At 36.5% G+C, this 21,706-nt stretch overlaps 1 protein-coding gene across 2 annotated transcripts in view; it reads right to left on the reverse strand.

Annotated features, from left to right (window-relative positions):
• Window positions 1–17,109, reverse strand: part of LOC138708104 (protein SSUH2 homolog) — a 228,167-nt gene extending 211,058 nt beyond the window's left edge. Inside the window, exons 1-2 of one of the 2 annotated variants that reach the window (XM_069838294.1) lie at window positions 16,979–17,109; window positions 14,830–14,976 (exon numbers count right to left, since the gene is read on the reverse strand). In XM_069838294.1, the coding sequence (XP_069694395.1) occupies window positions 14,830–14,941 (112 nt within the window). In that variant the 5' untranslated portion in view covers window positions 14,942–14,976; window positions 16,979–17,109. Of the gene's footprint in view, window positions 1–14,829; window positions 14,977–16,702 lie in introns of both variants that reach the window. The other variant, XM_069838293.1, reaches the window with a different exon arrangement.
• Window positions 17,110–21,706: the final 4,597 nt, after the last annotated feature.

Genomic DNA, 21,706 nt, shown 5'->3' on the forward strand with positions numbered 1-21,706 from the left:
TTAACCATTTCTATACTTGTTTCCACGAGAAAGATTTCCTAAACTGCACAATCTCGCTGCAAGAACGTTGTGCATGTTCGGGACAACCTACGTATGCGAAACACTGTTTCCTTTAATGAAGTTTACAAAGTCACGTCACAGAAGCCAACTAAATGATGAACACTGAAAGCATGTTTGCGATTGGCTAGTACTAAAACAAAAGCTCCGCGAATTGAAAAGCTGCTTACTAAGAAAAAACTGCAAAAATCGCCGCGGATCTCTGATATATAAGAAAAAGTATTGTATTTGAATAATAACATTTGTACTGTTGTTTTATTTTGTTAATTGAATTTTATTGTATAGCAATGAGAAGAAGACAAACAGTGAACAGTTTTATTTCGTAGTATGTTAATCTGTATAAAAGTGTATATTTTCTTTTGTTTCATTATTGTGCAAACATGCAAAAATTTATTTCGTATATAGTTAACTGTACCAAATTATGTAGAGTAGTGTTTTGAGTATAGTGCATTTAACAGTGCAAGTGTACTTCAATTAAAAGCTGAAATTAATTTATATTCTTATCACAAATTTGCTTCACATACAGTACAAGTTCTTAGCTCCGCCACTGTGGAAGCAGCTACCCTTGCCCGCAGCCGTACGTCAGGGCTTGAGGGTTTGTACGTAGGCCCGAGAATGTAGTCACTTAACGCTCCCTGTTGTACAATAATGAAAATTGGTATGTGTAAAACACTGTCCTTTTGATATATGAAAAAAAAAATATTTTTACGATTTAAAAAAATTATTTATACATATATATGTTTTTTAATTCAAAACGATGGCAGTTTACTGTGCAGTGATGAAGCGTTTCCCTCATAACTCACAAACTTGGTAACTTTTTCATGTTCTCTCTCTTCTATTTTATTGCTGAAACAATACAACATGTTTACAATATGACGCTCTTTCAACTACATTCCTTAATAAATATATATTTTTTTAATTTGAGTTAGAAAAAAAATACTGATATTTGACTATTTTTAAATGAATTTATTTTTTATCAGACAATATATCAAAGGTAGGAAAGTGATTTTGCTTCATATTGTAGATATGACATGCATAAATACACACAAGAAATTTCATCACAGAATGTTGTTTAGTTTTTAATTATGAGGGAAACGCTTCATCACTGCACTGCAGTGAACTCGCACCATTTTGAATTATATATATATATATATATATATATATATATATATATATATATATATATATATATATAAAGAGGCCCTATTTTTTTAAATCGTAAAAAATATTTTTATGCTCGACCATGTCGAAATGTAGTATGCCTAATTATATATCTGGTAGCAGCCCTTTAATGGACATCACTAAAGTACACCTATTCATTAAAGTTCATGTGTTCCACCAATCAGAAAACACCATTGCAGCAATATGAAAGCGCAAGTATCGATTATTTTCGGATATGCAATCGAAAGGGAACTAGCGAAACGTCACGGAGGCTGGAAATCCAATACTGTCGCAGAAGGTTATGTTCTGTTACTATAATAATTAGCGTTAATTGTAAATAATATTCAAATAAATTCAATTTGTCATCTCGTTTTTCAATTCTAAATCAATTTCCAGGTTATATCAACATTAATTTTTATTTTACTCTCTAGATTATATCAAGGTCAATGACATTTCTTTCTCGGAAAAAATCAACACTTCCGCGTCTGCGCACATCTCACAATTTACGAGATATTGCACAAGGTCAGTTCCGCTCCCCAGTCAGATAAGAATAACATGAATACTTATGAATAATTTCAAGTTAGAAATATGGTCGAGCATAAAAAGTCGTATGATACTTGCCTATAATGGTAATTAAGACGCTCGTATGAAAATTATGAAACTCGCTTGCGCTCGTTTCATAAGCATACTCGCGTCTTAATTACTACCATTATAGGCTCGTTGCATAATGTACTATTATCATATAGCAGAAGGACAGTGCTTTACACATCCTAATTTTTATTATTGTACAAGATACAGTAATGGAGGAAAAAATGTTTAATATTTCCAAAACTTTTACTGCTGTAAGCTGTACCTAAACCCGTAAGTCGTTCTGAAAAAACAAATATATCTTAATAGCAGGAAATGCCTCTAAACGAACTTTCATTAAGGTTTATCTTCGGACTGCTACTAACTTCAGTGTCAAATAATCGCTTCAGCTGAAGAACTCTTCACTTTCTTGGTGTTCTCCTAACGATAACTACAGTATAAGATGTCAAATGTCCTACAATCCGTCTGTTCCTACAAATATTTTCGTTATTAGTTACTGTAATGCCTTCACTCTGGTAGATTCTGCCAAACAGCGTTCAATTCTATTTTTACTTAGCACGTGGAAGAGCTCTGCATTTCTTATGCCGCATCCTTTTTAGCTTTCGCAAAGAAATTTTTTATTGTAAAAATTCCTGACTTGCGCCAAGATCTATCGCCGTCAAACATTATAACAGGTAGCATAATGGACATGGCATAATTGCACCCTGAAAAAATCAGGTAGCAGAATGGACATGGCATAGCTGCGCCCCGATGGGCATAGTACATGCGAAAGTGATTGTCATAAAATAAATAAATTACTTAAAAATATTATAGCTGTCTATTTTACAGCTTCTGAATTCCTCGATCACGTGGTTTAAAAAATGGAGCCTATCGATATCGGTAGGCTATCGATAACCACTGCATAAACAGTAGAAAAACAGTCAATAAATTACTGCCAACTTCATGCTGTTCATTTTTACGCTAGGCTATCGATAATCACTGCATAAACAGCAGAAAAAGAGTTAATAAAGTACTACCAACTTCATGGTGTTTCTTTTAACGCTATCGATAATGAATATTAAATCGAATAAGAAATCAATAAGGTTGGTTGATTATGGGGCTCGAGTTTCCGTATTGTCTTTTTCTCTACCTATTTCACCGGGACGCAACTATGCCATGCCTCTTTTTTCTACCTGATGGAAACGGGGCGCAAGTATGCCCACAAAACAGGGACCCTTTTTTATCTGCTGCATTTTTACCTGACCGTGGGGCGCAACCATGCCTTGCCCTTCCTAAGAACCTTATTCTCAAACACCCTTAATCTTTTTCCTCTCTCAAATTGAGAGTCCAATTTTCACAACCATACAGAACCGGTAATATAACTGTTTTATAAATTCTAACTTTCAGATTTTTTCACAGCAGACTAGATGACAGAAGCTTCTCAACCGAATAATAACACGCATTTCCCATATTTATTCTGCGTTTAATTTTCTCCCGAGTCTCATTTATATCTTTTTTATTTTACTGGGTTATTTTACGACGCTGTATCAACATCTAGGTCATTTAGCGTCTGAATGAAATGAAGGTGATAATGCCGGTGAAATGAGTCCAGAGTCCAGCACCGAAAGTTACCCAGTATTTGCTCGTATTGGGTTGAGGGAAAACCCCGGAAAAAACCTCAACCAGGTAACTTGCCCCGACCGGCATTCGAATCCGGGCCACCTGGTTTCGCAGCCAGACGCGCTGACCGTTACTCCACAGGTGTGGACTCATTTATATTTGTTACTGTTGCGTCAAGATATTTGAATTTTTCCACCTCTTCAAAGGATAAATCTCCAATTTTTATATTTCCATTTCGTACAATATTCTGGTCACGAGACATAATCATATACTTTGTCTTTTCGGCATTTACTTCCAAACCTACTTTAAGTGGCGGTTCCTCTATATGAGCACAGGAGCACGTGAACACCTTAAAAACCAACAATAATCGTACATATTACTGTATTAATATTATTACATCTGTTACTTTCCAATGTGTAATGACGTTCCTACATATTTCGTCTCGAGAGAATGTCCCGTTCGTGTGTCGTATGTCTTTAAATCGCTATTGGACAGATTGACAGCAGTTCGCACAATTTTTCCGTAGCAGGGTGGAATAGCCTCAGGCGAGAATATTTTCTGGTTTGTTACAATGGTTACAATAGCTCTGCTCGCACAGGTCTTAACGTGCTAGTGAGAGAGAAAGAGAGATGCTCCAAAATACCGATACGCACGGGGGCTGATTATGTTGTCTTTTGTTCAGCAAAGTAACACACGTGTGTAAAGTTGTGAGGGCGTTAAATTAAGAGAGGATTAAAATATTCCTCCGTAGCACAATGACATAAGAGCGATTAAGTACATTGGCTATGTTGGCCGTGGAAAAAAACTTGTTAACAACATTAGAGTTATTGATAAATTTGCATCTCTCAAAACTAGGCGCATGGAGTTTCTCTACAAATAAATCTAGATCTGCAACAACATCAGTGAAGGTGAGTCCTATGAATTAATTTTACTCTACTCTTGTTTAATGGTTTTAATTTTGGTGTATATGCGTAGATTTGGTACATGCATATTAGAACTCGTTTATGTCTGACGTGTGACTCACCTATACGAGAATAGCCTATATCAGTGTGTTCATTGCCAATATTTTTTTTTGTGAACACCCATCCAAGAAAGGCACGAGCCGCCACTGCTTGCTTCAAGTAAAATTTCCGTGTTTTCCCTAATCGTTTGTGAATTTTCTCCTAGCATAGTCTCGTCATCCGCATAGACAAGAAGCTGATGTAACCCGTTCAAATTATTATTATTATTATTATTATTATTATTATTATTATTATTATTATTATTACTGGTTTAGTTTTAGGTGAACACCCATCCAAGAAAAGCACGAGCCGCCACTGCTTACTTCAAGTAAAATTTCCGTGTTTTCCCTAATCGTTTGTGAATTTTCTCCTAGCATATTCACGTCATCCGCATAGACAAGAAGCTGATGTAACCCGTTCAAATTGTTATTATTATTATTATTATTATTATTATTATTATTATTATTATTATTATTATTATTATTATTATTATTATTATTATTACTGGTTTAGTTTTAGGTGACGTCAACACTGTTACATTTATGTGCTCTTCAACATTCTTCGGTGATCTTCATACATAAAGTGTTACGAAATAATGTAAAAAGGCTGTGGAAATTTCTGAAAGAAACAAAACTTGGCAAAACAATTATATCTTTGGCTAAGTGTTGATTATGTCGGCGTGTTTGAGAATGTATTCACATAAATAAACGCTTATTGAGAAAGAGTTCAATGTTGTAATCTGTAAGTTATATACAGGAGGGAAGTACTCTCTTGTGAAGTTTAATTTAGCATCTCTTTTCTTCTGTTAAGAACGAACCGCAGCCTGAAGGCTTGTAGTGCTTAACGGTGGAACTGGTGTTAGCGAAGTATTAATTCGCGATCGGAGAACACGCCTTGCGACCAGTAGGCCTACTATGTTTAACGACGCTTTCAACTGCCAGAGATTTTTTAGTAGGTTATTTTACGACGCTTATCAACATCTCAGGTTATTTAGCGTCTGAATGAAGTGAAGGTGATAATGCCGGTGAAATGAGTCCAGGGTCCAACACCGATAGTTACCCAGCATGGTAGGAACGATCATGATTTTAAAATCAAATGTTAGAAACAGAAAACGGATGTAGGTAAATTCTCATTTTTTAATAGAACTATAAGTGATAGGAATGACCCACCCGCAGCGGTCTTTAAGGGCTGTCCTTCCTTAAGGAGATTCAAGAATAACTTAAAAAGTTGTGTATAAAGTGTAAATTAATATTAAGGTGACATTTAACATTTAATTTTTTTTTAAGGTGACATGTATTTATTTAGCCTGACCAGTTACTCCCTTGAGTTTGAATTGTAAATTCTTTAAAAATAGCGTGTAAGGGGGTCTTAGACTCCGGTGGATGATCAGCGAACTAACGTTTTTCGTATTCATAAACCAGTGTTAGCGATATGATATATGAATCCTGTACAAGTAATCACTCGATAGCCGGGGCTAGTTTAGCACGCTCGTAGCGCGGGCTAGCGAAATGTCTATGCATAGCACCCGAAATGTTTAGTTTAAATGTAGTTCTGTTTATAAGTATGCATAAGGGTGTAATTATGTGTCTTACTTGAGCTGTTGCATCAGTTGAGCGTGGTGAGTCAGTCAAGTTATGGTTTTACAGTGCAGTGAATAGTTCCGATCAGTGATAATTTATAGTGTCAATGAAATGTGTTCTATAGTGTCAGTGAAATGTGTTATATATTTAGTGCCAGTGAAATGCGTCATAGTGACACTACAGTGAGTGAGATGAAAGTAAAGTTAAAGATTATTATCAGTACCAATGTGAAACTTATGTAGGGCCTACAAATATGTAGGTGGTATTGTAAAATTAGGTTCACTTGTTAATTAGGTTATTTTATGTATTATTATTAATTGTAACTCCGTACGTAGATGAAATTATTGGGGATCATCAGTGCGGTTTTCGGCGTAATAGATCGACTATTGATCAGATTTTTTGTATTCGGCAGATAATGGAGAAAAAATGGGAGTATAAGGGTACAGTACATCAGTTATTCATAGATTTCAAAAAGGCATATGACTCGGTTAAGAGGGAAGTATTATATGATATTCTTATTGAATTTGGTATTCCCAAGAAACTAGTTCGATTAATTAAAATGTGTCTCAGTGAAACATACAGCAGAGTCCGTATAGGTCAGTTTCTATCTGATCCTTTTCCAATTCACTGCGGGCTAAAGCAGGGAGATGCACTATCACCTTTACTTTTTAACTTCGCTTTAGAATATGCCATTAGGAAAGTTCAGGATAACAGGCAGGGTTTGGAATTGAACTGGCTACATCAGCTTCTTGTCTATGCAGATGACGTGAATATGTTAGGAGAAAATACACAAACGGTTAGGGAAAACACGGAAATTTTACTTGAAGCAAGTAAAGCGATCGGTTTGGAAGTAAATCCCGAAAAGACAAAGTATATGATTATGTCTCGTGACGGGAATATTGTACGAAATGGAAATATAAATATTGGAGATTTATCCTTCGAAGAGGTGGAAAAATTCAAATATCTTGGAGCAACAGTAACAAATATAAATGACACTCGGGAGGAAATTAAACGCAGAATAAATATGGGAAATGCGTGTTATTATTCGGTTGAGAAGCTCTTATCATCCAGTCTGCTGTCCAAAAATCTGAAAGTTAGAATTTATAAAACAGTTATATTACCGGTTCTTCTATATGGCTGTGAAACTTGGACTCTCACTCTGAGAGAGGAACATAGGTTAAGGGTGTTTGAGAATAAGGTGCTTAGGAAAATATTTGGGGCTAAGCGGGATGAAGTTACAGGAGAATGGAGAAAGTTACACAACACAGAACTGCACGCATTGTATTCTTCACCTGACATAATTAGGAACTTGAAATCCAGACGTTTGAGATGGGCAGGGCATGTAGCACGTATGGGCGAATCCAGAAATGCATATAGAGTGTTAGTTGGGAGACCGGAGGGAAAAAGACCTTTAGGGAGGCCGAGACGTAGATGGGAGGATAATATTAAAATGGATTTGAGGGAGGTGGGGTATGATGATAGAGACTGGCTTAATCTTGCACAGGATAGGGACCGATGGCGGGCTTATGTGAGGGCAGCAATGAACCTTCGGGTTCCTTAAAAGCCATTTGTAAGTAAGTTGTAATTATTGTATTGTGTATTCTTATTGTATTTTGTATATAATTGTATTGTGTATTGTATATTTGTATTGTGTATTGTTTATATTGTGTATAGCACTGCCACCGGGTGCTTGCCCACTTGCAGTGTAAATAAATACATACATTTGCTCATATTGGGTTTAGGGAAAACCCCGGAAAAAACCTCAACCAGGTAACTTGCCCCAGCCGGGATTCGAACCAAGGCCACCTGGTTTCGCGGCCAAACGCTCTAGCCGTTACTCCACAATTGTGGACAACTGCAGAGTTTATTCTGCGTCGAAATTAAACGTGGGCGGGAAATGACCGACGAATCTTGCCTGGGACAGGGTTTCTTTTCATACCGCAAATCTACAACACGAGACTCCCGACTTTACTTCCCTCCCGGAGTAAGCAATGTTAACAATTTTATCAGTCTCGACAGCCCTTGATCCCATGAAATTCGATTCAAACGGTTTGTAGATATCCGCTTTACCACCGAAGAAAACCGGAGTATTTAACATTACGCAGTCAGGAAATGTGATTTCGCTATGTATTTCGAAGTTATTAATACAGCCTATTGAATACGGAATCAAGAATAGATGAATGGATGGATAGAGGCATCGATTGACTGAGTGGGTTGATCGATTGCTCGATCCATTGAAATGATCTATTAATTGATCGACTAATCGACTGACTGCTCGATCGAGTGGTTTGATCGACTGACTGATCGATCGAAGTGATCGAGTGCCGATTGGTCGATGGATTGTGTGATTGGATTGATTGGCTGATTACACACAAATCATACACATGGGCAGGTCTTTCACTGCAGATCCAGCATTCTCCAATCTTTCCTATCTTCTCCATCCCTCTTAGACTCCGCATATGAGCCACATATCTTAATGTCTATCATCATATATCTTCTTCTGCCCCGAACTCTTCTACCGTTCATCATTCCAACCACCGGTCTGGCTCAATCGGTTAAGGCGTTTGCCTGCCAGTCTGAAGTTGCGCTCAGGCGCGGGTTCGATCCCCGTTTGGGCTGATTACCTGGTTGGGTTTTCCCGAGGTTTTCCCCAACCGTAAGGTGAATGCCAGGTAATCTATGGCGAATCCTGGACCTCATCTCACCAAATATCATCTCGCTATCACCAATCCTATTGACGCTAAACAACCTAGTAGTTGATACAGCGTCGTTAAATAACCAAGTAAAAAAATTCACCATTCCTCCCAGTGCATCCTTCGGTAGGCAGTTTCTTCTCAGATAATTAACCAATCAATTCCTTTTTCTCTTTCTGAAATTTTCATATGTTTATAATTTTTTACTTGCCAATTTTCTCCAATGTTTAAAAGTTAAAAATTCGTATCACCAAAGTTTCCAATGAAGAGCAGATTCCATGCACAGCTTTGTATTAATTGGAGTATGCTGAATGTTCTTGCAAAGTTTAATGCAAATCAGAACGATTGGAAGCTTTTCATTGACAAAAACGTAGTTTAAAGAGAAGCATTTGGGGGGGGGTGTAGTTGGTTAAGAAGTCGCGAGTAGCATTTTAAAAATGGCTGCCAAGCCTTTAAAAACGGAGGGTGGGCAATAAATAATGGACAAAATGTTTAAAAAAATGTTTGGTCAATTGTCCGAAGAAAGGTTCGAACCTCATAAATAAGGCATCATTCATGAAGCAACTAAACCAGAACCTAATGGTGAAGGATGGATAATTCTTTCTCCCTACATTGCATACACCGCTGACTATTAATACGAGGCGCGTCCATAAAGTAACTTTCCCACTCGTCCCACAGCTAGCAAACCATATGTTGCGCGAAGCGACTGCGTGTACGTGATAGAGTAATGTCCTGGCATGGCGCATGCGCTAACGGAACTTCCCGAGTGCTCTCAGTAGCTTCGTTGCATTGGTTGAAGATGGACGTTCCTATTCCAGCTCCCGCCGCATGTGAAGTGCGGTCAGTGATAACGTTTCTGAATGCACAGGGCATAGCGCCGATTGAAATTGATCGTCAGCTGTGCCAGGTCTATGGGCAAGCAGATGGTGCGTTGCTGCTGTAGACAATTTTCAGCAGGACGCCAAAATGTGCATGACGAGGAGCGCAGTGGGAGGTCAACCATCATCACAGACGACCTTGTGGAGAAACGCACCATCTGCTTGCTCATGACGTTAGGCCCATAGACCAGGCACAGCTAACGATCAATTTCAATCGGCGCTATGCCCTGTGCATTCAAAAACTTTATCACTGACCGCACTTCATGTTGCGGGAGCTGGAATAGGAACGTCCATCTTCAACCAATGCAACGAAGCTACTGAGAGCATTCGGGAAGTTCCGCTAGCGCATGCGCCATGCCAGGACATTACTCTATCACGTACACGCAGTCGCTTCGTGCAACATATGGTATGCTAGCTGTGGGACGAGTGGGAATGTTACTTTATGGACGCACCTCGTATATTACACTAATCAGACTTCAGATGTATACAAACAATAATTGTTCTTCCTGTAACACATATCGTCAAGTGAGATGTAGGCCTACTGTCTGATAATAGATGTACAGAATTTTTTTGTTGACCACATGTTGTGCAGTTTAATTTTTAATTTAGTACGCCGAACAGATTGGCAAAAATGGAAAATATCGAGCTTCGTGCTGTCATTAAATATTTCGTAATTAGAAAAGGGGGAATTAGTCCAACAGAAATTAAACCGGACATGGGGGAATCTGCTCCAGCGTTTTCGACTGTAAAAAAATGGTCGGAATTATTTAAACATGATCGAGAGAGTGTGAAAGACGATCACAGTAGTGGACGTCGAGTAACAGCAACAAGTGAAGAAATCGTAGAAAAAACCACGATATGGTGTTGAATGACCGTCCACTGAAAGTGAGGATATTAGCTTAGTTATGCGTATCTCAACTGAACGGGTGCGCCACATCTTAGGCTGGTATTATTACACTATCAAAGTCCTTTGACAATAGTACATTATGCAACGAGCCTATAATGGTAGTAATTAAAACGCAAGTATGTTTGCTTATGAAACGAGCGTAAGCGAGTTTCATAATTTTCATACGAGCGTCTTAATTACTATTATAGGCAAGTTCCATACGACTTTTTATGCTCGACCATATTTCTAACTTGAAATTATTCAAAAGTAGGTCATGTTATGGTTATGTAAGTGAGTAGCGAACTGACCTGAATTGTGAGATGTGCGCAGACGCGAAAGTATTGATTTTTTCCGAGGCCGAATGTCATTGACCTTGATATAACGTAGAGGATAAGATTAGTCTTGATATAACCTGGAAATTGATTTAGAATTGAAAAAAACGAGATGACAAATAGAATTTATTTGAATATTATTTACAATTAACGCTAATTATTATAGTAACAGAACATAACCTTCTGAGACAGTATTGGATTTCCAGCCTCCGTGACTTTTCGTTAATTGTCTTTCGATTGCATATCCGAGAATAATCGATACTTGCGGTTTTATAGTGGTACAAAGATGATATGTCATTGGCTGAACACCTGAACTTTAATGAATAGGTGTACTTTAATGAGGTGCATTAAAGGGCTACTACCAGGTGTATAATTACTACATTTCGGCATGATCGAGCATAAAGAATATTATAAAATATGTTATCAAATATCTTCGATAAAACTTACTATTTTGAGTATATTACACTATATAAAATACTACGATCATGCCCTGCTTGTCATCGATACTGTAACATTTGTATGAAACATCATCGTCATCATCGTAATAAATTGTCCTCATTACGTCATTAGCACTAAGGAAACAGGTGCATTGGTTGCACGTCAACGGCGACATCTATAGAGGATTCTTGTAACAACTATGGTCCGTCCCAGGGATCTGCAGAGTAGAAAGAAGTAATACTAAGTAAGACTTCTGCGCAAGTGGTATGTGGGAGGGCTAGGACCAATGACGACTCTGTGGGAGGCATTAGTTGAACGAAGCTACCAATCGCTTGCAGGGAGGGGATAATTTCTATCTGAATTCTCTACCATGAGCATCTTACCCCTTAGCAGTCTGGAGCTGATGCTGCCCGCAATACACTCTGGCACAGACAGACTCCGCCAAGTCACTCTACAAATTCCTGGGACGGACTAAATTTTCCGGACTTTTATAACTGCGTAGGTCACAATCCACAATATTGACTTCCACGCAATGTTAGATGCTGTGTGTTTTAATCGTTATATTAGCGACAGAATGCAGTTTTTAATCGCAATTAAACTAAAAACAATTTATGATCGAAAATATGTGTACACAGTAGTCAAACTTGGTCCCTCCAGGTCAACAGCTTTAATTCACACTTCCTATTAGAGTATAAGAGTACAGAATTTAATTTAAATGTAAATTAGAAGAATATCTTATGATGAGTTGCCAGACCTAACACGTTGCAAATATTTAATGCAATGTATTCCACTGTGTTTATTTTTACTTTTTGTTTCTTATTTTTATTCTGTAATCATGTAAATCGTGTTTATTTATCAATTAACATCAATATGTATTCCACTTTGTTGTTTTTTTTATAATTTTTATAACGTACATTTTATTTAATTTTCGGTTTCTGGTTTAATTATGTGAATCCTACTTACTTGTAATTTAATACTAATATGTATTCCAATGTGTTTATTTTTATTTTACTGTGTACATTTTTTATTGAATTATCGGCTTCTGATTTTATGTGATTCATATTTAATTCTAACAAAATTAATATGTATTCCACTGTGTTTATTTTTATTTTATGAGGTAAAGTTTTATGCAACTACCTCTTTTGATCTCATTAACGTATCTGTATGTAATTTCTTAAATCCGATTCAGTTGTATGTTCAACTATGTACGCAAATTTTAACTCTGGCTGAGAGTAAGAGAAGGCCATACTGCCTTATCTCTGCCAGGTTAAATAAAGCCACTATTATTATTATTATTATTATTATTATTATTATTATTATTATTATTATTATTTACTTTTGATGTTCATTTTTTAATGTTTGTAGCATTTTATCGTTTTAATTAATATAAACTCGCGTTTAATATTTTATTTTTAATTCATATCACTGCTATTTGTATTTTATTACAGCAGAACCCCGATTATCCGTCACCCTATTAACCAACTGGCGGATTATCCGGCTGTCTTTCTCTCACGCCCCCCCTTTTTTTGCTACAGAAACATATGATTTAGATACTATTGTATGTTATATTAGTATACGTATTTTTTCTAGAGAGTGTTATTACAAGCATTTACATTTACACAGTTTTGGTCTTCTGTTCGAGCTGCCGTATTCTACAACTTCTATATAAAATATATTCCATATTAGTGTCAAAAGAAAACGTGTTGTGCTAAGTATCGAATAAAACGCAAATGAGTGGTTTGGGGAAAGAGAAACTGTGGGTCATCTCGCATCACAATACGTGACTGAGGTTACAACTGTGCGGGATTTAATAAAAGTCAAGGATAAAGTATATACAGTATGTAAATCTACAACATGAGACCTTTACTATTCCTATCTTTCCGCTGACAGCCACTACAAAGAAATTTCTTACCCCTTAAAAACACGTCGTTGACAACCGAACTTTTAATGAACTTCTGATCCACCACCTAGCGTGAACACAAGACGGAGAAAATGACGAAAGTTCAGTTTTATTCACTTAATTTACGAAAATATTTTATATGGATTATCCGATTTTTTCGATTAACCGTCCAGTGAAACCCCTTCATTACCACGGATAATAGAGGTTCTACTGTATATGTGTATAATGTTATAATAGAATAAACTTCGAAAACGCACCCTAACCTCAACAATTTGTTCCGATACAGAATCAAATTAATAATAAAATTGGTAATTTATCATTCTTCTGCGATAACAGTAAAAAGCAACAAAATTCCATATTCTAAAACGTGCAAATAGCTGTTATAGAGTACTAATTGTAACTAAATTTTTGTAACTATGACTTCCGCGAGTTCGATTATAAAATTCTGTAAACAAGATTATCTTATGGCAATTCGAGCAGCTTCTGATCAATTTAATCGCCATCCGATGAGCACACACTACAACCACAGTCTAGTACATATAATCACGAAGGTCAATACGTAGTAAATATGCATTCACAGGCAGTTGCTAACCACTAGGATCGCTACTATCGCTTCATTACAGATAATGCGAAATAGTACCTGCACAGTTATTGTTTCTAGTACCCTCATAAACTCAAGCTTCATGACTGTATATACTACTGTGCTACAACAGTGATTGCGATTAGGAGCTGTATCGTCTGTCATTAGTATTACTTATAAAGCAGTCAGTCCTTAACAATTGTAATGTATACGTATTTAATTAGATGAATTTCTGTTACTGATGGTGAATAGTGCTAATATCTTCATTTAACAAAGTGAGTTTTAAGACTAAAAAATATGGAAAATACTGCACTAACGTATATGCAGTGATGCCTCAAATCACACTTATCACCAGCGAGCACAGAAGACTTCCATGCTCGGTGGTTATCACTTCATAGGTTGGTACATCTGAAAATATTACAGTGCCATCTTGCGGAAATTGTTGTAACTGTGTGAAACTAGAATGGCGGTTAATAAAGGCATTTGAATTCCTTACATGTAACATTATGTATGTATGGATGGATGGATGGATGAAATGTTCTCTTATTCCAAACTTAACGTACAAACGAATTTCATACAATCATGGGGAAGCCATTCCCGCAAATTAACTGATATTCAATTTCACTTTATATTTTAACTTGATATACGCATTCAATAGATAAGACAGCAAAAATTATTCATAAAGATCTATCACTAAGCTTTTTGATGAGTAGAACCCACGAAATAATATCTTCTTATTACTCTTTTGTTTTGATATATCGAAAGCCAAAAGTAATTTATAAACGCAGATAATACCTTGGTGGGTAATAAATTTCTTAATATTGAAGCAGATTATTACAGAATACTTCCACAGGATAGCCTAATTCAGTTTACACCTTTGTCAGTATGTCTTTGATACAGTCTTCAGTTAACGCTATATCATCAGTTTCCTTTGGTAGTACTGGTATGGGTATTTTTTACGGTTCTCTTTTCTTGCAGTGCAATAAATTATAGCACAAAAGATGAATGGAATAATAGACAAGTAGAACTTTAAATCTATTTTCACATTTAACATGTGGAGCATAATTATTTCAGCTTCTTTAACGGAAGTTTTTTTTTCTCTCTCAGACAGTGATCATATCCAAAATATCACTTACCTTCAAAATCTGCGCTAGGTCTCTTGACATGCCTGGGAATAGTGCCTGTCGAAATAGGTGCACTTGGTCTACAGTGGCCATCTTCACCTGTGGGATCTGTTCTTGCAGACATTATTCTTTGCGGTGATGTTCAATGTCTTCTAACACCTATAACAATTCGCATCCAAACACGGATATTTTCAGTCACATATGCAGCTATTCCTCCTGCATATACACACAAAATAAATGTTACTATTAACAGCAGTAGCAGCACCAGTAGTGGTAGTAGCACAGTCTAGTATATACAGTCACGAAACTCAATACGTAGTAAATATGCATCCCTAGATAGTTGCTAACCACTAGGATCGCTACTATCGCCTCATTACAAACAATGCGAAATAGTACCTGCACAGTCTATTGTTCCTAGTACCCTCATAAACTCAAGCTTCGTGACTGTATATACTAGACTGTGGTAGTAGTAGTAACTATCTCTAAAACTTGATGGTATACCAGATACAATAGTTCCTCACAGCAAGCCTTTAGTATTAAATTCATTGCCATTTGTTAGTTTTATATTATAAATAGGCTACATAAAAAAATAAACAACTGTATCACATCAATTGTAACAGTAGATCAGAATGTGTGATTTTGTCTTCGTAGGACTAGAGAAAGAGTCTTGGGATTCAGAATATGGCAATGTAAGAGGCTCGGCCTATGAATGTCTATTACTTACAGAAGAGAGAATAAATTTCTTACATACTACCAAACAGCACAAGGCTGCAGTCGAGTTAATTGTAAAATTGTTAGTTGACAACTTTAAACATAACATCACAATCAATGGTTCGCTCATTCAACTATCATTAAACTATAAAAGTTTACTAATCAGACGTTTATTGTATTACAACACACAGAAACCACAAACAAATTTTTTCAATGCATGTTGTCAATTCATCCTACAAATCTTTCAGTCATCTTTTTAATTATATGTGCATACTAAGCCTATAGATTCAAACGCTACAAGAAAGCAGTTCATTTTTGCTTCTGATAATTCCAAGGCAACTTGGTGTTACTAAGCTGCTAAAATCATGGTTCACATATTGAAATGAAAGGGAAGGCAATTGATTGTAATTAATCTGTACGGATCACAAGAAAAATGTAACAGGATGGACATCAATGTTTCACTAAATCCCTACTGACTATGCACAACCAAAATTTAAATACAGTCAGCAGAAAATAGGAAACTGCAGCCAATACCCTGTAGGAAAATGCTGGGCCAAGTAACAGCTTTGTTCCAGATCTTCAAAACATTTGCACACACTCAGAGTGTGACATGGCCGTCTCATCCAGTTTGCAAGATGCAGGTGCTCACAGCAGACATCAGTTTAGTCTACTTATAGTACCTATAAATTTAGTTATTCCCAAGTGCGATGTGAGGTGAACTTAATATTTACTTCTCATTTTTGTTCTCCGCTTTAAGAGCAGGGTGAAACTAGCACTGAGATAGTTCTAGTGATTTTGAAAGTGAAAATCGTTGAATTCATAAGGAATTTTTTGTGGAGATGCAGTTGATCGTATATGCAACTCATAATAAAAGCCTAAACTAACCAAACCTAACCTGCCACAGATTCATATAGATGCAAGGTGTATAGGCGTAAGTGGAATACGAATGGAACTGCCTCAGCGCTAGTTTAGCCTTCATGTTTTTTTTTTTCTGAATTACAAACAAACATATTCTTTCCTACGAAACGAAATCACATTAATATTAACTTATACAGAGTATGCGGGCCCTGTATGTTATAGGCCTATTACTCAATTGCTCTCTTAACCTTACATTTTATATTAACAAGCTAAAAATATGGGGAATCCAAAATATGACATTCATGTTATAACATACCTAGTCACATATGTCAGTAAGACGTTGTGAGTTGCATACACCTTACACTACTTGCAATAGTAATTCAAATTTTGTAGGTTCATTCCTCCCACAAACGTCATTTACCATTGCATTTTATGGTCCATAAAGAGTATGATATAAACCTCACTTTTTTCACGCAATACATAATGCAATTTACACTTGTTGCGTTCTACAAATGCACTATTACCAAACCGAAATATAAATATATCTGTAACTAATAAAATACAAATAATTTATTTACTCTTATAACTTTACTTTTCCAAATTGACAATTCCATAAGCACCATCTATTGCAATTTATAAATATTGACAAACAGTTTCCTAGTGCCTCCATTACCATCTACTGACAGAAACGTGCACTACCAACTGTAAATGAACCGTTGTTTTATCCTCTCAACTTTGATTATAAAAGGTGGCGTCCTAGATCGTAGTACAACGTGCTATCTATCGAGAACTAGCGGAACTCTTGTCTTGACTAATCACGTGGTTGAAAAGTTCGCTTACACGATCATCTCTTTGTAACTCGTTGGATATCTTTGAACGTCAGCATACCCGAATCAAGTGAAAGCAGCATCAGCGTTCATCTCCGGCAGGGCTGATAACTACATCATCGCCTTCAGCCACCGACAGTAGCGCTCCTGTACGTAACGGAGTGTGGAATATTTAGAAACGGGTTCCAATATACGTATGTCTATGATACGGACTCTGCTAACCTATAACTTACCAGCCGCTTGGCGCGCTATTGTCGCGCCAGCTATCAAACGTTGCCATGTTGAGTTGCGTGGCAATAGACTACGGTTTTACATCAAAGAGAAGTAACTGCTGACACCAACGAGTTAGAAAGAGAAAGATATAGAGTGGTCATTGCGCCGCCATGTTTGAAGAAAATTGAACGACCGTCGGTAATGAACTTATGCGCCCAAAACAAAGTGGGCGTGGTGATAACTGACATTAGAATCGTCAGCTGTCTTAATTTCGTTTGCATAAATCAGTTAAACTGAAGTGGAAAAACCTAGTATTTCGTCAAATACGTGCTAGGAACTTAATCTAAACTTATGTACGCTAAATTTAAAACACTTGATCTATTCCTAGAAGGAATGCTTAAAAGAATAACCTAAGCAAAATTGTCATGTAGTGTGACAAGAAGTCCTAGCAAATATACTGAAGAAAATGTTAATATTCCTAGGTTCTTTTAAATGCAACCTGCAAGATTGCCTATAAAATGAACGAGTATGATTCGAATGATTTTATTAAATTGTTTTCCCCAGTCTCTACACGTTTCAAAACTATTTACTATACCATAGGATATAGAATGAAAGTAGGCCCTATCTGTAGTAAACAACCTTTTCCTCCAAGCTTGTAACGTGGGTGAAACATGACAAAACACGCTTTCAGTTTTTTTGTTACAGTAAAGTATAATTATTATCGAAATGTGAACGTAAGGCCAACAGCCGGCTGGTCTGTCTGAGCCTTTCAAGGGCTGTGGCACCACAGATAATTATTAGTGTATAATTGAGCACCCACGTACAATAATGCGGTAAGTAGTTACGAAATATATTCATACTTACCCCATTATTGCACGTGGGTGCTCAATTATGTTCTTTCATGTCCTTCCAGTCAAAATACTAACAACAATACGACCTACCCCAGAGTTTTGCGTTATTTTGGATGCGAGTGTCGAAATACAATTTTAATATTTGATTGCTATTACTAGGTTTGAAACGAAAAATTGTAGCGGTTTTATCCGTACTTAGTTTAACTTTATTATTTATTTGATTAATCGTTTGTCTTCGAAATAGGCCTACTTCTTATAAGCTACAGCTCATCGTCTTTTTGTATAAGCAGTAAGGACAGAAGGAGCAGAAATAAAGGATGCCGGTGTCGAAATACAGTTTTAATATTGTATTGCTATTTGCTTTTCACTGGATCTGAAACGGAATTGTATTGGTTTTATCCGTATTTAGTTTAAGTACATTACCAGTGAACCATTTATTTTGTTTATGCCGGGCGTTGTTACACATTTATGCATGAAAAAAAAAAATGCTGCTAATTAACAAAACTATGGACTTAACTTCATAAAATTTACATTAAATATGATATATCAGTTGTCTTTTTCCTTTTGACATTGCAGTTATATGCAGCACACACAACAGGCATGTTTTTTCTTCGTTTTTTTGTACTTCTTATCTCCGTTATACAACATTGTAAGCAGACGAATTTTTACAAAGGTGGGCGCTTAGCTCAGATCTGCCGTGTTTCGCGGTGACACCGCAAAGAGCGCTGTACAGACAACATGGCCACCCTATAGTCTTCTCTTTCTAACTCGTTGGCTGACACAGATATTTATCTCTAAAGCAAATTGAAGAATTGGAACACATGCTCAAATTAACATATGTCTGCATCCCTAAAATATAAAAGATATGAAAATGCATGAAATAATAGAGTGGAAAGAGTAACTTGTTAAATTCGAATTACAATATAATTCCATATTAAAATTTCTGCAGTGAATTCAAAGTGGAATCAAAAAGACGTCTTAAATAAATTCTTTACATTTATAAAATAAAACTTTGTTAAACTACCATCAACAATTCAGGCGTCTAGTATCAAAATCGGCCAAGTGACTGAAGGCAAATTTTTCAGTATCAAGCAAAAACCTCCAGAGACAAACCGGTGATAATATATAAATCTGTTTCTTCATTGTTACTTAATTATTGCACATTTCGTTTCTCTTATCTACTTCGTAGTTTATATACTTTTTTATTTGTTTTTAATTTCTAACTTTGCCGGTTCTGTTGCAACTTTATACAGTTTTACTGTTTTTTATTTTTAAATTTTATGAAAAATGCTAAATCAGCCACCAGCGTAGCTCAGTCGGCAGAGGCGCACGCCTACTGGTTCGAATCTGTGCTCGGGCGTGGGTTCGATTCCCGCTTGGACTGATTACGTGTTTGGGTTTTTTTCGAGGTTTTCTTAAACAGTAAGGCGGATGTCAGGTAATCTACGGCAAATCCTCGACCTCATGTCGCCAATTCCATCAACAAGACGAGACAAGTAGCTCTGTAGTCCAATTTTCCTTCAAAATTAATCATGAACAGTGTTGCCAGATGTCCTGAATTTTAATGGTGTATCCTGTGTCCTGGATTGTTACATTTGTCCCAGAATGTCAGAAGTATTGGAAAAAAAAATGCACGTCAAAAAATTACTTTCATACTCCATCGGCAAGTCTATTGTGCTATCAAAAAGGAGTGCGTTATATGGCAGTAAAAATTTTTAATAGCCTCCCTATCGATATAAAAAATGAAACTCAAAACATAAGATTATTTAGGGCCAAATTAAAGAGGTACCTAATTTCTCACGCCTTCTATTCTGTAGGTGAATTCAAGACATTCAACAACACTTCATGAAATTGATACTAAAACTTTGTGTTGTACTAGTAGACTATATTGTAAATCTCTTCTGTATACATTTCATCGTCCACACCTGTGGAGTAACGGTCACCGAGTCTGGCCGCGAAACAAGGTGGCCCAGGTTCGAATCCCGGTCAGGGCAGGTTTTCCCTCAACCCAATACGAGCAAATGCTGGGTAACTTTCGGTCCTGGACCCCGGACTCATTTCACCGGCATTATCACCTTCATATCATTCAGACGCTAAATAACCTTGATGTTGATACAGCGTCGTAAAATAACCCAATAAAAAAAAAATATATATATATATATATATATATATTTAATCTAGACTGTGACTATAAATTAGGACTTAATATTATTATAAAGTTTTTTTGACTTGCTCCATATTCTAGCTGTAAAGCAATGTATGAATACCATGGAATGTTAATAAATACAATACAAAGGAATTTCTGTACTAAATTTTCCATTTTTGTAACACATTAGATCTTGAAATCCAAGTTCTGTCCGCAGTCAGGAGGTAAGGCAAGCTTTAGGACTGTGAAACAGCTGTCTTGTGTCCTCGAGAGTTAAATTTCTCATTTCTAAATTATCTCATTTGGGACATAAAAATCTGCCCGCATCTTGGGGGTGTCCGTAAGGAGAGGTTTCACTGTATTATAAAGTGATATTGAACGTGTTGTTTTGCAAGTGGATGTGGGTCGACAGCAAAATTTAAGTAAATCAACTGTAACAGTATACAGTGTAATCCATTCCACAAAAATTAAATACTTTAATTACTGTATAGTATTTTATTTTCTTGTTCACAATTTCATAAATTTCTGGCATTTAAAGTCAGAGGAGAGAGACTTCAGATTTAGTGAACCTCTGATATAGTGAATGAACTATACAAGTCCGCAGAGGTTCACTATATCCGGAGTTTACTGTATATTTTATGTTTATTAGGGTTTTTGTCTCTCATCATTGTCCTTTAATAGAGTGTTAGTTGGGAGGCCGGAGGGGAAAAAGACCTTTGGGGAGGCCGAGACGTAAGTAGGAAGATAATATTAAAATGGATTTGAGGGAGGTGGGATATGATGGTAGAGACTGGATTAATCTTGCTCAGGATAGGGACCAATGGCGGGCTTATGTGAGGGCGGCAATGAACCTCCGGGTTCCTTAAAAGCCAGTAAGAAAGTATCATTGTCCTTTAGTCACCCCTGCAATTTGTACCTGTAATCATGAAAGTTAAGAGAGAAGTTTTATACAATATTCTTATTGAATTTGGTATTCCCAAGAAACTAGTTCGATTAATTAAAATGTGTCTTAGTGAAACTTACAGCAGAGTCTGTATAGGCCAGTTTCTATCTGATGCTTTTCCAATTCACTGAGGGCTAAAGCAGGGAGATGCACTATCACCTTTACTTTTTAACTTCGCTCTAGAATATGCCATTAGGAAAGTTCAGGATAACACAGAGGGTTTGGAATTGAACGGGTTACATCAGCTTCTTGTCTATGCAGATGACTTGAATATGTTAGTAGGAGAAAATCCACAAACAATTAGGGAAAACGCAGATTCTAGTTGAAGCAAGTAAAGCGT

Source organism: Periplaneta americana, chromosome 10, assembly GCF_040183065.1.
Source record: "Periplaneta americana isolate PAMFEO1 chromosome 10, P.americana_PAMFEO1_priV1, whole genome shotgun sequence".
Taxonomy (NCBI): Eukaryota; Metazoa; Arthropoda; class Insecta; order Blattodea; family Blattidae; genus Periplaneta; species Periplaneta americana.